This window comes from Mobula hypostoma, chromosome 2, assembly GCF_963921235.1.
Source record: "Mobula hypostoma chromosome 2, sMobHyp1.1, whole genome shotgun sequence".
Classification (NCBI taxonomy): Eukaryota; Metazoa; Chordata; class Chondrichthyes; order Myliobatiformes; family Myliobatidae; genus Mobula; species Mobula hypostoma.
In genome coordinates, this window is record NC_086098.1 from 155266667 (window position 1) to 155280304 (window position 13638).

Consider the following 13638-nt stretch of genomic DNA (forward strand, 5'->3'; position numbering starts at 1 on the left):
CCATTGACCATTCCCTTTGCTACTTTCCCAATTGATCTATATCTTCTACAAACCTTAGACAGGGTCCACTTTACCACCAGCTTGGTATCATCTGCAGATTTATTAATCATGTCATCTACATTCACATCCCAATCATTAATGTGTATGACAAAGAACAGTAGATCCAACACCAATCCCTGCTGCACATCACAGGTCATGGGCCTCCTCGCTGGAAAACAATCCAGCACTTCCACCCTCTGATTCTTACCACCAAGTCAATTTTGTATCCATTTGGCTTGCTCACCCTGGAGTCTGTGTTTTAACCTCCTAGACCAGATTACATGTGGAACCTTGCTCAAGTCTATGCACACAACGTCAATGTTCTGCCCTGGTCAATCCTTTTGGTCACCTCTCAAAAAAAAACAACCAAATTTATAAGACTTTATTTCCCTCGCACTTAGCTTTGTTGGCTACCCCTAACCAACCACTGCCTTTCCAAATGCAAATAAATTCTAACTCTGAGAATCCTTTCCCTTGATCAAAGCTTCGCTTCTCCCTGCTCCCCTTCTTAAATGAAGGCACGACGTGAGCTATCCAACAGTTTCCCGGTACAGTATATCAGGTCAACTGCGGTTAACAGTAGAAAGTGAATTGTTTTCAGTATTTTAATTTGATGTTTACAGTAAGTATATGGTTTTGTTAAATTTTAATTCCTGCCCACGGACGTGTGTCCAGACGTAAGAAAGTCGAAATGAGTTTTGCAAATCGTTGAACCTCTGGCGTAACTTGTTGGTTAAACCAGGAAGCAGCTAGATCTATCAATGCCATTCTTCCCCCAACTCCCTCTGCCCAAACGGGACCACCAGATTCTATACCTCGAGTAGAAGAGGGCTCTTTTCATGCTTCAACGGGAGGAGAGCACTTGTCAGCATAGATCTTACAAAGCATGTCTTAGGTTGATCGAGCTGGAGCTTTTCTCTTTGGAACGATGGAGGAAGAGAGGTGACGATAAAGGTGTACAAGATGATAAAATAGAGAAATCGAGTGGATAACCAGAGGCTTTTTCCCAGGGGGGAGATGGCTCAGGTGATTGGAGGAAAATCTGGGGGGGGGGGTGATGTCAGATATCTACGGAGCGGTGGGTGCACGGAATGCACTGCTGGGTTGGTGGTGGTGGATGCAGATGTATTTGGCACATTTAAGGAACTTTTAGATAAACACATAGATGACAGAAAAGAAGAGGACTGTGTATGGTTAGATTGATCCTAGAGCAGGTTAAAAGATCGTCACAACATCGTGGGCCGAAGGACCTGTACTTGGCCATAGTGTTCTATGTCCAGCTGGACTTTCAACTGAGCCAAGGTTGCTACGTGCATTCAGAGTGGGAGGTTATCTTTTCCTATGAGCTGGAGGGGAAGCACCTTGCAAGCCGACTGATATCGAATGGGCTTCGCCATTGTCCCGTGATCGCAGTGGTTAGAGAGATCAGGTTCGGCTTGGTCCAGCTCTTGTGCTCCGTGTTGTTCAAGAGGCCAGGGCAATCGGTCCTGTGAAGATTCCCTCCCTTTCACTAAATTTAATTCCCAACGGCTTCCGACTGACATCCTTGCATCAAGCATGTATCCGCAGTAACAGGAAAACATTCGGTGATGCAACAGTCTGTGTTCAGCAAGGGTTCTAAACAGCACGTGGTCATCGACACATTTCAGTGTGCGGATGTTGACAAGGCCAAAGCAGTGGACGGAAAAGGGACCGGACCGGACCGGTCGGACTCAGATGACCTTTTAATGGCAACATCTTGTGGTCAAATAATTTCGATTGCAAACAGTGTGAGAACGTCTGAGGTCGAACCCCTGTTGCCGCCGGAGCTTGGCTGGGCATGGATTCTCCACCCGATGTAGTAGACAGTTCACAAGAGTGGATTGACGTGTTAGGTGCGCGCAATATGCGAGGCAATCATTAACAACAGGTAGAGGTTAGATCAAACTAATGTGATTAATTCACCATTGCAGGGAATGGGTTGCTAATGAAGAAGATTCTAAAATGTGGCGACGCGCAGCTCGACAGGCCGGGAATTGGCGAGGATGTGAAGATCTGGGTGAAGATAATGCAGGAAAACGGAGAGGTCATACTGGGCCGACAGAAAATGTCATTCACTATAAATAGCAGGGATGTCATTAAGGTGGGTGAGTGGAAGGCCGCTGACACACAGCAAGCCGCCACCTGACCTAAGCAACTGCAGTTACCATAGACCATAAGACAAAGAAGCAGAATTGGGCGATCTGGCCGTCGAATCTGCACCGCCGTTCGATCATGGCTGATTTGTTTTCCCTTTCAACGCCGCACCGTTGAAAATCACAGTGGCATGTGTGTTTATCTCCCTCTCTATCTCTCTACCTGCGGTGCACTTTCTCGGTAGTTGCAACACTAAATTCTGCACTATTTTCCCTTACACACTTATGTAGGACATGATCAGTCCGCATGAACCAACACCAATACCACACACAAACAGTGAGTCAGGCATCTGGGCAAAATCTCAATAGAGTACACACAAATATGCAGCTTGCAAAGTGAACATTTAAAGCTAGAATTCGAATCTGTGTAATTTCAACTTATGTGGAATTAACAAGCCAACTTTAAAACTGAGAGTTTAAATACATAGATGTCACAGCTATTATTCACCCCTGTGTGAAATTAAAATGCCTGCAAATCACAGCTGGAATGTGCAGCACAGTGCAATTTGTGCTCTCTTCAACTCATACCCATCTGTTTTCAATTCAGTGACAAATTTCATGGACATTTCTACTGTCATGGTATGGTATCCCATCAGCGCAATCTTACACAGAGCTGTAATTTATCTAAATATAAATGCATGTGTGTAATTCCCATGTCCATAAATTAAACATGCTCCTTATCAAATTTTGAAGAATTTCCATTTGTGAAAAAATTGAACTGCAAATATTTCACAATTGTGTACAACCCACAATTGTCTGCAAAATGTGTTTGGAGTTCTCTGTCAAAAATATGCACCGAATTAGACAGAATTGCATTGTGTTTTCTATATAAACAATTCACTGGTGTGAACAGTGAATAGATTGTGTATGTTTTCAATTACTCTCTTCGAATTTGTGCAGCAAATTTATGAGGATAATTTAACAATTTGATAAAGGCATAAATTAGGATCTAAATGATTACTGTTTATTATAATTAGTTTGCTGTTTGGGTATGGTTAGAGGCATGGCTGATATTGGAACTACACTACAGCTAGGATTTTACCTGTCCCATAGCCTTTGTTGCATCCAGTGCCTCAGCTTCTTTGTTATCACACGATTTCTCTTGACACAGTAACTTTCAGAATCTTCTTTGCTTTCTAAGGCCCTGGAGATCTGTGTGCCCCTGATGTGCATACATGAAACAGCTCTGATTCTCACCGACTCCACCTTCTGTTCTGGAAGAGCATCCAGGTAATGGTTCCTTTATCAATTAACCAACTGCAGCTTCTACTGAACTACCAGCAACTGGGAATCAATATGAACTTATAGGTTCAGATGGAGTCACCAAGGAAGATAAAACTTATCAATGTGGCCTGAAATCTGGAATTGAATTCGATGTAGTTATGGCCACAGTTTATTTGAATATTAGTAGATCTCCTGTAGATCATTATTTGGATCTTGAAGCTCTAACCCAAAGATTTCCTCTCCAGCCAAAGCTGCTGGAAATCTGCAATTAAACATAAAATTATGGAGATACACAACACTTTAGGCTGCATTTTCTGTTTTTTTTTGTTCTTTTTAAGGATGGTGCACATCTGTAATCCCAGAATTAGAGCTGCTGAAGTCAGAGGAGAGTTTTAACTCTTTGTAAGATACAGGTTTCAGACTGTTCTGTTTTTGATTTAGAAAACCCTGTCTTGTGAGGTTGACTGTAACAGGCACAGGATCTATTTCACGTCTTAGGCAAAGAAAATATTCGATTTGATCCTAAGCGTACATGTGCAGTTGTTTACATGTGTTTGTTCAATCCACATTTTCCCTAGTTTTAAGTGCTTTGTTCAACTTAGGCCTTCCTACTTTCTCTTATTCCTCTGAAATGTCCTCTTTTCTTGATGCAAAGGAGGGCTATCAAAATCTTAGGCTTAATGTTGTTAGGTAGAAGAATTTGCCATGATTAAATGGGGCAGTGGGCTTAGTTGGCAGGCTGTTGCTTGGGTGCATTCTCCTCCTATTTTGTATGCTGTCAGACATCCCACCTCTCTCGGAAGTTCCAGGAGTCTCCTGCATATTGATAGCGGCTCCCTGAAACCCACAAATTATATACAATATCCTGGAAATCGATTTTTTTGAGAGCGAGCGAGGGAGCGGGGTGGTGGGGGGAGGGAGAAACAGAGAGAGAGAGACACACACACACACACACGTAGCGAGAGAGTGACAGAGCGAGCATCCTGATTGGTCTCTCTTTGTGCTAAGTAGACCTTTCAGTTTTCTCTGTGGGCGGGCTTTACAGTCGACTGCTCTCTCTCTTTCATTGTCCATCAGTTCAGTTTAGTGTTCTGCAGTGCCATGGCAGAGTGTTCCAAAATGAGAAAATATAAAACGTACTGCACCCCAGATTACACTAAAGTGTACCCCTGCCTAATAGGGGTCAAAATAATGACAGTGTTGCTCACTGCACTGTTTGCAACAGTGACTTTTCTATTGCCCGTGGTGGGTTAAATGACTATAAAAGACATGTTGAGGTGAGCATAGCTAACGTTATTTAAACAAGCTCTGCCAGTTGATGAAGCTGCTTTTGGTGCTGCCAAATTCTAATTGTGATGTAGAAAGGGCATTCAGCATAGTGCGTCACATTAAGACTGAATTCAGAAGTCAGCTGTCTCACAAAACACTTGTGAATCTGATGTCTTGCAAAATTAACAAATTCATTGACACAGACTGCTATGAGGTCGAGACTTCTGGCAAAATGCTCAAATCTGCCAAGCAAGCCACATCACAGTATGATGAAAGTTTGCAAAAGAAATAGAAAAGCTATTTGCATTAGCATTGAAACTGCCAACAAAATACTCAACAAGGAAAAAATATATAAATAGTTTCAATATGTGATCAAATAAATTGTTGTGTTCTTTCATAATTAAATGTCCTGTATACATACACCCTTGGAGGTCCACCGGGGGGGGGGGGACAGGATATGGGGTTGCGGGGGGCAGGGGTGGTGGTGCTACCTCCCAAAAATGAATTTTTGCAGGGTGGGATGTCTGTGCTGTAGATAATAACAAAAGGGGAAAAGGGGAGTTGGTGATGGTGAATAATGTGATAGGATACAGGAACACAATAAATTTCACATCGTTTAAGTCAGTGTAATAAATCTGATTCTGACAATGAAAGGGGACAGGACTAATGGGAATTGCATGAACCTGATGTGCCGAATGGCCCTTTTGTATTGTTAAAAATATATGATAGATTCATAGAGTTCACTCCAGAAAATATATGTACTTTAACCGAAGTGTTGTAAATGTTTGAAAGGATAACCTCTAAACAAAAACAGAGCCTGCTGAACCGCAGGAAGGTAGAAGGCAACAGGACAGGCAACATCTGTGGAAAGAGAAGCAGAGTTAATGTTTCAGGTCAATGACCATTCATTAGTGTTTTGAAAAGTTAAAAATAAAACTAATTTTAAGATGTGGTGAATGGGGAACAGGGAGGAGGGAACAGAAATAGTGAACTATGATTGGATGGAGAGCAGCTGATGGTGTGATTAAGTGGCTAAAGGACAATGATAGTGGAAGGTGAAGAAGAATGGAGTAGGAATTAATGATTAGGAACATGTTTATAAGGTGAGTCAAAGACAAGAAGTAGAACTGTTTTCTAAAATTACCTGAAAGAAAGGACTGTGACTGTTGGAATATGAAATGCAGATGGCATAAATGCTAATTATCTGAAAGTATTGAGTACTGAAGGCAGTGAGATGCTCAATTTGTTTATGCTGATCTTTGTTGAAACCACATAAGAGGCCAAAGGCAGGGATCAGAATGAGATGAAGAATTTGTTGCAAATAGCATTTGGGTAATAGTACAAAAGTTCCCTACAGAAAAATGTAATAGGTGATAAAGAAATTACTTTGAATTTTGATTAAGTGAATTACTGGACTTATGTAACCAACCTGGACATAATATTTGTAATTCAAATACCCCTAGATTGTTGTTGGCTTCCTCTGGCTGTTTTATTCTCTTCACACCTGCTCTTACTTCCCGTTCTTTCTGACTGAGTATGGTGGATATGTAGTTATGCTAATAAATTGATAATTCAGACAGCATAAGTTCCCATTTCTTGAATTAAAGCTGACAAAATATCAAAATGAAAACTTCCCTCAATTAAAGTGAAATTATTAGAGTTATGAAAAAAGTTCACAATAATTAGTAGTGGATGAAATCTGTTGTTTTTACATGGTCTGATCTATGCATAGTTTCCCCTCCTGCCTTTATCAAACTGTTGCCAGTGAATCAAAAAGGCAGCTGACCACCATATTCTCCGTGCACTAAGGATAAGAAAAATAATGGCCTTACTAGCGATGCTCAAATTCCTAGACTTTTTTCTAAATATAAAGAACTGCCTGCATCCATTATGGAAACAGATCTGGAAGTATGTTTCAAAGGTGTACAATTTAAACAGTTTATCCATATTCCTGGTGGTGCCAATTTTTTGCTGTTAATAGTAAAAACCAATTTTGCAGTTTTTATGCTTCTCTATTGTCTTTTCAGGGATGTTTTAATTCACACCTCAAAAAGAGTAACTGTACATACTTTGTGAAAACGTTTCCCTTCCTGTTTGCAGACTCCAGCTGATAACTCAAAACAGGAGAGTATTCATAATATCCTCACTAAGTTTTATTGACCTGAGGCAGTTGTGTTTGTCTTTAAAGGTGAATTCTCTGTGTACTGATTACTTTGTATCTGTTTTGCTTTTAGAAGTCAAACACTGAAGAATTTAGAAAGGCTATTAAATTGCACTTCATGCAATTGACACCCATTGGGAAGTCTATATTCTGCTGCTTTCGAAGAATGCTTATCCATGAATTTACTGTGTGCCACAGTACATAGGATCTAGAAACATTCACCACAAAAAACTTGAGATTCTTGCCGATGCTGGAAATCCAGATCAACACACAGAAAATGCTGGAGGGATTCAACAGGTCAGGCAGCATCGATGGAGAGGAATAAACAGATGATGTTTTGGGCCAAGATCTGATGAAAGTTCTTGGCCTGAAATGTTGACTGTTTATTCCTTTCCGTAGATGTTGCTTGATCTACTGATTTCCTCCAGCATCTTATGTGTGTTATATTCAATGTTCCCTCTATTTTTTTTACATTGCACGGGACAACCATTGCTCTGAGCAGGAAATTTTAAACTGCTTGAAAACTGCGCGACACTTTAAATGTTAAAAAAATTCCAGCTGTGCAGCAATGAAGGCTATGTGCATGGGAGCATTTCAGTTATTGTGTGGCCATGCACCTGTGCAGCTTAGAGGCTATATTCACAACACAACTCTCTTGTGATCCTGACCCTTTATGAGTGCTCGATGGTGATATTGACCTATTTATGGGCATCATATCCATAGATAAAGCAAGATTTGGTTAGATGAACCAGTTAGTTATGTGTCTTTACAGGGTTAAAGGGTGGCACAGTGGCATAGCTAGCAGAGCTACTGCTGGGCAACACCAGAGATCTGGATTCAATCCTGATTTTGGAAGTTGTCGAAGTTCTCCCCGTGACAGAACAGTGAGCTTCGTGCCACATCCCAAAGATGTGCAGGTTTTTTAAGGGGGATTTGTGGGGGATTTGTATAGGATTAGTCAGAGTCAGTGGCTAATGATTGGCACTGGCTCGGCGGTCCAACGGGGCTGTATTCATGCTGACTCACTCAATGACCACAACAATTTACAATCATGTGTTTAATGGTTCAGCAGTGAAGCATCAGAAGTGAAACCAGGGAGCAGAGTCCTCCTCGAGGTCGAACTCTTGTCATTCAGTAGAACTTGTCTGGAGGTTACACCGAAAGCGGAACAGTTACAAATGATTAGGGAAAAGCGGGAGGAAGGCAACCAATACTTCCAGAGTAAGAACTATAAGATGGCAATCCTCTGCTACACCGGTGCTTTGGCAATCATAGATACAAGCACCAAAGGTATTGAATAATTTTTCTGGAATAATTATATTTTTGATTGGAAATATTCATTATCTTCAATGTTTATAAGGAAATATTTCTTTAATATTAAGTTTTCTGTTAATGTTAAGTGAACAAGTTATCCTGAGCCTGGGAAGTTACACACTCTAAACACCACCTTCATGAGAAGACACAGAAGTAGAAGCAAGAATAGACAAAGCCTCTCAAGGCAGCTCTATTATTTTGTAAAGTCATGGCCAATCCTGATCTTTGAGTCTATATTTTCTCCTTATCATGTCACATCTCGATTCCTTTATCGATCCTGATATTGAACACACCCAGTGACTGAGTCTTCACAGCTCACTTGGACAGAGAGTTACACGGAGTCACCACGCTCTAAACATCAGAACACAAGAAAACAGGAGGAGGAGATAGTCAACCCTTCAAGTTGCATGCCATTCATTATGATCACGGCTCTTCTGTCCCCACCTTATCTCCTCTTCTGTGCTAGTTCCCACAGAATTCAATTTCCTGATATTTCAAAAAATTATCTACTTCCTCTTTAAATGCTGCCAATGATGGAGCCTCCATAGCCAGGGATTCATTATTTCTGTAAGAAGTAGTTCCAATGCACCTCAGTTTTAAATGACCAGCCTGTTATATATGTCTCCTTGTTCTATATTCCACCACTAGTGTAATAATCTCAGACCTGCCCTTTCATACCCCACCTTTCCAGGACCTTGACATTTCAACCACCTCTTCCTCTTTCGAAACAAAATAATGTATGCAGATCCAATTTTTTTTGTCACTTGTAATAGGGTGACCCTCTCATCCCAAGAAATATTTCAGTCCTTAAAGGATGGCCCTTCATCCTGTGTCAATGCTCCTCAGCTCCAGGTTCTACGGCCTCTCAGTGTCATGTGATTAGGCTCAAAGGTCCTATTCTGCATTATATCGCAATAAAGAAAGAAAGAACTTTTATTTTCCATCATATAGGATTAATCTCCCCTTCTTCCAATTTTCAGGTGAATGCCTGCAAAAAATGACTCTCAACGTAGTAAGTGGTGACATGTGGTGAGAATAAAGTTACATTGACTTTGACTTTTTCAGATATCCACCTTTCAGTCTTGGTCTGATGGCAGTAATGCCAGGTGTTTTGTGGTGCGGGTCACTAAACAGAAACATGTAGACTGAAGCAGCATTACTTCACTGTCCAAGGTGCTGATTTACTGATGAAAGCAATCTGAGTGCTTTCTATATGTCAAATTTGAATATATGTTTTTCCATTTATCTCACAATAACACCTTACGGTTTGTGGGATCTCACAGTGTACAAAATAGACTGGCACGATTTCTGTACTGCAATATTGACAGCAATAAGTGGCAATAATGTGTTTATAATGAGATTGTGAATACGTTTCAACAGAAGTCACTAACTCACAGCCCTTAGATCCCTGCCTAGAGCCTTTGCCTGTACAAGTGCACAAATTTCTTGAGGTGGTTGAGGGACAAGTGGGTACTGATTAAAATGCCATGGTAGTATCACATTTAGCATAACACTATTACAGCTTGGGGTGTTGGAGTTTGGAGTTCAATTCTGGCATTATCTGTCAGAAATTTGAGATATTCTTCCTGTGTGCATATGGGTTTCCTCCCCCATGCCAAAGACATACCAATTAGTAGGTTAATTGGCTGGAAGGGCCTGTTCTGAGCTGTATTTCTAAATAAAATAAATAAATAATCCTCAGTCCCTGTACCACTGGCAATGCCATGCCTCTGTTGCTATCAGGCTAACGTTTGTCTGTGTCACCTTCTAAACCAATTGCTCCACTGAACTCCCTACTGAACTCTCGTCTTCTGCCTCAGTGAATTCTAACTTGCTCAAAGCCCAGTGAGTCTCCTTCTTTCCCACACAACTGGGCATCTGTCGTCATTCTCCCCGGTCTCCCTTGGCTATCAAATGAAACTCCAAGCTATTTGTCCCCCCTCATATCTATAGTCACCTCCATCCAAATTTCCTTGTTGTGCTCCATTCTTCAGCTTTAGAATTAAATCAGGATTATTATCACTGAAATACAGTATGTTGTTTATGCAATACATGAAATATACTACAAATTACAGTAAGATATATAAGCAGCACAAACAGAACATAAATAGGGAGGGAGTGTTCATGGGTTCATTGTCCATTCAGAAATCTGATGGAGTGGAAGAAACTGTTCCTAAAACATCAAGTGTGTGTCTTCAGACTCCTCTCTGATGACAGTAATGAGAAGAGGGCATATACTAGGTGGTGGAGGTCCCTAATGGTGAATGCCTGCTTTCGAAGATGCCCTCGATGCTGTGGAGCCGAGTGCCCACGATGGATCTGTCTGAGTTTACAACCCTCTGCAGCTTTTTCCGATCCTGTGCAGTGGCCCCTCCATACCAGAGGTGATGGGACCTGTCAGAATGCTCTCTGCAGTACTATATCTATACAAACTTGCTAGCATCTTTGGTGACATACCAAATTACCTCAAACTCCTAATGAAATATACCCGTTGGCATGTCTTCATATTTGCATCAAAATGTTGGGCCTAGGATAGATATTTAGAGAACTTTAAACTACTCACCCTTTCCACTGCTGACTCCTTAAATAAAGACTGGTGTGTGTTCCCTTGAATTCCACCTCTTGAAGTCCACAATCAATTCCTTATCTTACTGACATTAAGTGCAAGTTATGACATAAACTTCTGTTTCCTCTTTGTTACTGCTTTGAACCTTGTTGACTTGGTGCCTCCCACTCTCAACCCAATTTGGTTAACCTTCCTATTCTCCTTCTTCTCCTACTGGTATTAGTTTTCATGATGCCTGGCAGCACAGCTTCATGTTAAATATGCATCATAATTGTAAGCCATTGTTTTAATTGGTTTCCAGTCCATCAGTGGGCCTCAAATCCTCTGGAAGTGATACAGTGAGTCACAAGAAATCTTAGTGAAGTTAACTTGCTTGTTTCAATTTAAAAGAGGACTGTTGCCCCTTCTGATCTATGCTAGTGCCTATCAGAGCAATTCTGTTGACCCCATTCCCTCTCTCAATTACCCAAGGCTTATTTCCCCTTATATGCCCTTCTTTGCTTCTCACCTACATGATGGTAATGTTAACGTGCCAATGCATATTTGGGTTGTGGGAGAAAACCAGAGCACCCAGAAGAATCCACAGAGTCACACGAAAAAGAACAATATGCAAACTCTGAGGTCAACATCGAGCCCAGAACATTGACGCTGTGCAACTTGTAGCACTTGCCTGGACCTTTGTAACTATTTTTCATTACCCTTTGAAACTGGCTGACATTGAGGAGATTGGGTTAATGTCATGTGGTTGATTTCAGGGCAGTCTGATGGCTGCACACAGCTGTGCTGGATAAGTCATTTAATGCTGCCTTGATGTTCCAGATGTCCTCAACCATGAAGACAAGAAAAGTCTTCTTGATGAAAAGGTGAAATGCTACAGTAATATTGCAGCCTGCCACCTGAACACAGGACAGCTGGAGGAGGCTTTTACCTGCTGTGATATCGTCTTGCAGCACCAGCCTCAGCATTGCAAAGCCTTGTTCAGGAAGGGCAAGGTATGCAAGGACGTAATGTGAAATCGCCAGGCAGGTAGTTTTTCTTAAGCCAAGTTACAACCACTGGCAAGTGTCAAAGGAGCCTTCATGTATTTGCTTTGTTATTCCTTTGATGGAGTTGGGGGGGTGGGGATGGAGTAGGAGAGGGATTTATCTACACAGTATATGAGGGTCTTCTATAAGCAATTATAAGACCCTTGGAAAACCATTGCAAATGGATCAAGCAGCTTCTTGCACATTATGTCCAGGAAATACGTTGATGTCCCATAAATTTGAGTTACAGTGACCCAGTATGCTGTAGTCCTAGGTTGGGGACTCAGTGAAGTTCAGGGATGGGATGGTGGGAATAATTTCTCATGCGTTTCTGAGTGCTCATTTGAAAGAGTTTCAATGTACAATAACTTCTGATCCTGCCTCTATTAAGGATCACTTTCTTTGTAGATGTTGTTTTGCATCTACAGAAAGTGGTGGATACAGCCCAGTCCATTACAGGCAAAGTCCTACCGCCATTATCTGCATTTACAAGGAGGCTGCCACAAGAAAGCAGCATCCATTACCAAGGACGCCCACCACCCAGGCCACACTGTTCTTGCTTCTGCCATGGGATAGATGTATGAAGCCTTCAGTCCCACGTCACCAGGTGCTGGGACAATTATTATCCTACAACCATCAAGTTTCTGGAGCCAGTGTGGATAAATTCACTGACCTCAACTCTGAACTGATTCTGCAACCTGCACACTCAGTTTCAAGGACCCTGCAACTCACGTTTTATAAAAAGTATTCACCTTTTCCCATTGGAAGTTTTCATGTTTTACAACATTAAAGTCACAGTGGATTTAATTTGGCTTTGTTGACACTGATCAACAGAAAAAGACTCTTTCGTGTCAAAGTGAAAACAGATCTCTACAAAGTGATCTAAATAATTATAAATATAAACCACAAAATAATTGACTGCATAAGTATTCATCCCCTTCAAATCAGTATTTAGTAGATGTACCTTTAGCAGCAATTACATCCTTGAGTCTGTGTGGATAGGTCTCTATCAGCTTTGTACATCTGGACACTGCAATTTTCCCCCATTCTTCTTTACAAAATTGCTCAAGCTCTGTCAGATTGCATGGGGATTGTGAGTGAACAGCCCTTTTCAAGTCCAGCCACAAATTCTCAACTGGATTGAGGTCTGGATTCTGACTTGGCCACTCCAGGACATTAACTCTGTTGTTTTAAAGCCATTCCTGTGTAGCTTTGGCTTTATGCTTGGGGTCATTGTCTTGCTGGAAAACAAATCTTTTCCCAAGTCACAGTTCACTTGCAGACTGCATCAGGTTTTTCTCCAGAATTTCCCTGTATTTTGCTGCATTAATTTTACCCTCTACCTTCACAGGCCTTCCAGGGCCCACTGCAGTGAAGCATCTCCACAGCATGATGCAGCCACCACCATGCTTCATAGTAGGGATGGTGTATTTTTGATTATGTGCAGTGTTTGGCTTATGTCTAACATAACGTTTAGTCTGATGGCCTAAAAGCTCAATTTTGGTTTCATCGTACCATAGAATCTTCTTCCAGCTGACTTCAGAGTATCCCACATGCTTTTTGGCAAACTCTAGCCGAGATTTCATGTGATTTTTTTCAACAGTGGCTTTCTCTTTGCCATTCTCCCATAAAGCTGTGACTGGTGAAGCACCCGGGCAGCAGTTGTTGTATGTGCAGTCTGTCCCATCTCAGCCACTGCAGCTTGTAACTCCTCCAGAGTTGTAATAGGTCTCTTGGTGGCCTCCCTCACTAGTCCCCTTCTTGCACAGTCTCTCAGTTTTTGAGGGCAGCCTGCTCTAGGCAGATTACCTAATTTACATAGGTGGTGCGCAGGTGGAACAGGTCAAAAGCTTTAAGTTCCTCAGG

At 41.5% G+C, this 13638-nt stretch overlaps 1 protein-coding gene across 1 annotated transcript in view; it reads left to right on the forward strand.

Annotated features, from left to right (window-relative positions):
* The first annotated feature begins 1851 nt into the window (after positions 1–1851).
* The window catches only part of LOC134357566 (peptidyl-prolyl cis-trans isomerase FKBP8-like), a 32828-nt gene continuing 21041 nt past the window's right edge, over positions 1852–13638 (forward strand). The window contains exons 1-5 of the mRNA XM_063069192.1: positions 1852–1913; positions 1992–2161; positions 3355–3443; positions 7937–8157; positions 11567–11739. Of these exons, the coding sequence (XP_062925262.1) occupies positions 1859–1913; positions 1992–2161; positions 3355–3443; positions 7937–8157; positions 11567–11739 (708 nt within the window). The 5' untranslated portion in view covers positions 1852–1858. The remainder of the gene's footprint in view (positions 1914–1991; positions 2162–3354; positions 3444–7936; positions 8158–11566; positions 11740–13638) is intronic.